Raw genomic sequence first — 2,496 nt, 5'->3', positions numbered from 1 at the left:
GGTGGGGGTACATAGAAAAAGGACAAGGAAGGGGCAATAAAGGTACCCATGGTTTTTTGTCCTCTTCTTCACCTTCTTGAATTAGGATCTTCTTGATTCTGGCACAATGCCCATCATTCAACATTTGTTGTTTGAATGTTTGTTGATTGAATATTCAATCAACTTTGGTCCTGAAATGCCAGCGAAGAATGGCCGATGAGCTGGCATATATTGAGAACCATGTCTATCCCAGTTCCTATTAAATAATAGAATTTTTAAGGAAGCCTGAATTATGTATTCATTAGGATCATCATTTTGTTTCTAAGCCAGAGAGATTCCTGTTGCTATAATAGAAACAGCAGCATCTCAGCCTGAAACATTGAGGAGAGGCCTGCAATTAAGGAATAATTAATCCATTCTTAATCAGAGCATAACAGGACTCAAAGATTGCTGTTTGATCTATCTGTACTTACATTTCTTCTTAGTGTTTAATTCTGCTCTTCTAGTGTTCTTTAGACCTAATATGAGTTGTTTCCCCCACCTGACTATAGTATATGTATTATTTTATATCTCTAATTGAAATACAAATATTATGTACCCATTTTTTTCCTCGGTTATTTTTCTGAAGACTACAATGCCTTTCCTTCAGGATGCCTCTTTTTTATTATTTGATCTGGTCTTTTTACTCTCTGGATGAATAGTTGATTAGTTGAAGACTTTAGGAAAATAGTTCTGACTTCTCAACTTTTTGAGCCGCACAATTTTTTTCATTTAACAACATCTTGGCCACCCAAGTGTCTCAGGAAAAAAAACAAGACTCTGTTATCTTGATATCATAAGAATCATAATAATTGTTTATTTCTTGGAGTTGGAGACTATATTTACTCCCCTTCTATCTGTGTGGGGAGCAGTTTAAATAAACTCCTAAAAGTCCATGATTAAGGTGTCGGGAGTTTGGATTTTTTTTTCTTCCTCACAAGCAAACTGTCAAGTTCCAGGGAAAAAGCTTTCGGGGCGTAGCCCAAGGAGTTCAGGTTCCTCCCATTGGTTCTTCCTGGGAGCCTCCGCCCCACTCCGGTCCCGCCCCCTGAGTGGATGAGCCAATAGCAACGTGATTTGTGGTTCAAATGACGAGCGTGGCGCGACCGTTGGAGGCTGAATAGTGGATGATTTTAGCTGTTGATCCTAACCCGGGTGAGTGAAGAGGTCTCGAGTGGTCGGGCCGGGGTGCAGGCGGGGGTCGGGTCTGGCGACGGAGGAAGCGGGCGGGGGGGCCGGGGGCGAGGACCGAGGGCCGGGGGCTGGGGATGTTGGGCCCTGGGGGCTTCGGCCTTCCCCCCGGTAGTCTACAAGCGCCGATCGGGGTTGAGCCGTGGCCTTGGACTTCACCCGCGACCCAGAACTGACGACGGTTCAGTTCCGTTGACTACCAGGGCCTCTGCCAGCCCCAAACGGCCAACCCTTCTGGAATTTAGAGCCTCTGACGCAGGCTTCAAGAGTTAAGAGCCGGATTATGTACCCAACTTCCCACACTGGGCACGTCCGCGCAAAAACAAGGGCTATGCAGAGGGAGAAAAGACAAAAACAAGGGCTATGCAGACGGAGAAAGATCGGTCTTTTCTCCGTCTGCATAGCCTTTGTTTTTGCGCGGACGTGCCCAGTGTGGGAAGTTTGGTCTGTGCTACACCTTAGGTTCAATCGTCTTTCCTAACCCCCAGGGTCTAATATGTATCTCACAACCCTAGTTAATCCAGAATGGCTACTGTGATCTTTGTGGATAAGGAAAATGGAGAACCCGGCACCCGTGTGGCTCCTAAGGACCGGCTGAAGCTGGGGTCTGGGCCTTGTAAGTATGCAGGCTGCAATCAGATACACAGGTATTGTACCTCAATTGTGGATGTGGCCTGTAGCCTAGGCAGGCTTTTTGTGTTCTTTGTCTGCAGTTGGAGTCAAGTTTATTGAATACAGGCATACCTCCTTTTATTGCGCCTTGCAGATGTTGCAGTTTTTGCAAATTGAAGGGAAGACCCTCCACCGGCAAAAAGATTATTACTCGCATTATCGCGATACTCACTTTATGGCTTTGGTCTGTATGCCTGTACTGCTGTTGTAACATGCCTGTGAGGAGTCTCTTTTTCCTATTCAATAACTGAATGAGATTATTTAAGAGGGTACACTGTCATAAATGGGGGTTGCGTTTGGGAGTGTGAATTAGGCCAAGTTGATATACACAGTCAGCCTTCAAGTTGCTCAGATGTTTACTGCTGGAATAATCTTATGGTCCTTTTTCTTCAGCAGTCAAAGCTTTAGATGGGAGATCTCAGGATTCAACACCACGCGTTGGCAAAATGTTTGATGCTCCACCAGCCTTACCTAGAGCTGCCAGAAAGGCTCTGGGAACTGTCAACAGAGCTACAGAAAAGTCAGTAAAGACGAATGGACCTCTCAAACAGAAGCAGACAACCTTCTCTGCCAAAAAGGTCAGTGTTGACTATAAAGACACTGTTTAAACACTTC

The 2,496-nt window shown here is 45.3% G+C and overlaps 1 protein-coding gene across 3 annotated transcripts in view; it reads left to right on the top strand.

Moving 5' to 3' along the window:
* Nucleotides 1–1,051: 1,051 nt before the first annotated feature.
* The window catches only part of PTTG1 (PTTG1 regulator of sister chromatid separation, securin), an 18,491-nt gene continuing 17,046 nt past the window's right edge, over nucleotides 1,052–2,496 (top strand). Inside the window, exons 1-3 of one of the 3 annotated variants that reach the window (XM_019664084.1) lie at nucleotides 1,052–1,173; nucleotides 1,725–1,825; nucleotides 2,278–2,459. In XM_019664084.1, coding sequence (XP_019519629.1) covers nucleotides 1,735–1,825; nucleotides 2,278–2,459 — 273 coding nt within the window. In that variant the 5' untranslated portion in view covers nucleotides 1,052–1,173; nucleotides 1,725–1,734. Of the gene's footprint in view, nucleotides 1,174–1,697; nucleotides 1,826–2,274; nucleotides 2,460–2,496 lie in introns of all 3 variants that reach the window. The other 2 variants (XM_019664083.1, XM_019664082.1) reach the window with 2 other exon arrangements.

This window comes from Hipposideros armiger, unplaced genomic scaffold (genome assembly GCF_001890085.2).
Source record: "Hipposideros armiger isolate ML-2016 unplaced genomic scaffold, ASM189008v1 scaffold_416, whole genome shotgun sequence".
Lineage (NCBI taxonomy): Eukaryota > Metazoa > Chordata > Mammalia > Chiroptera > Hipposideridae > Hipposideros > Hipposideros armiger.
This window is presented reverse-complemented; position numbering and strand designations above follow the sequence as displayed.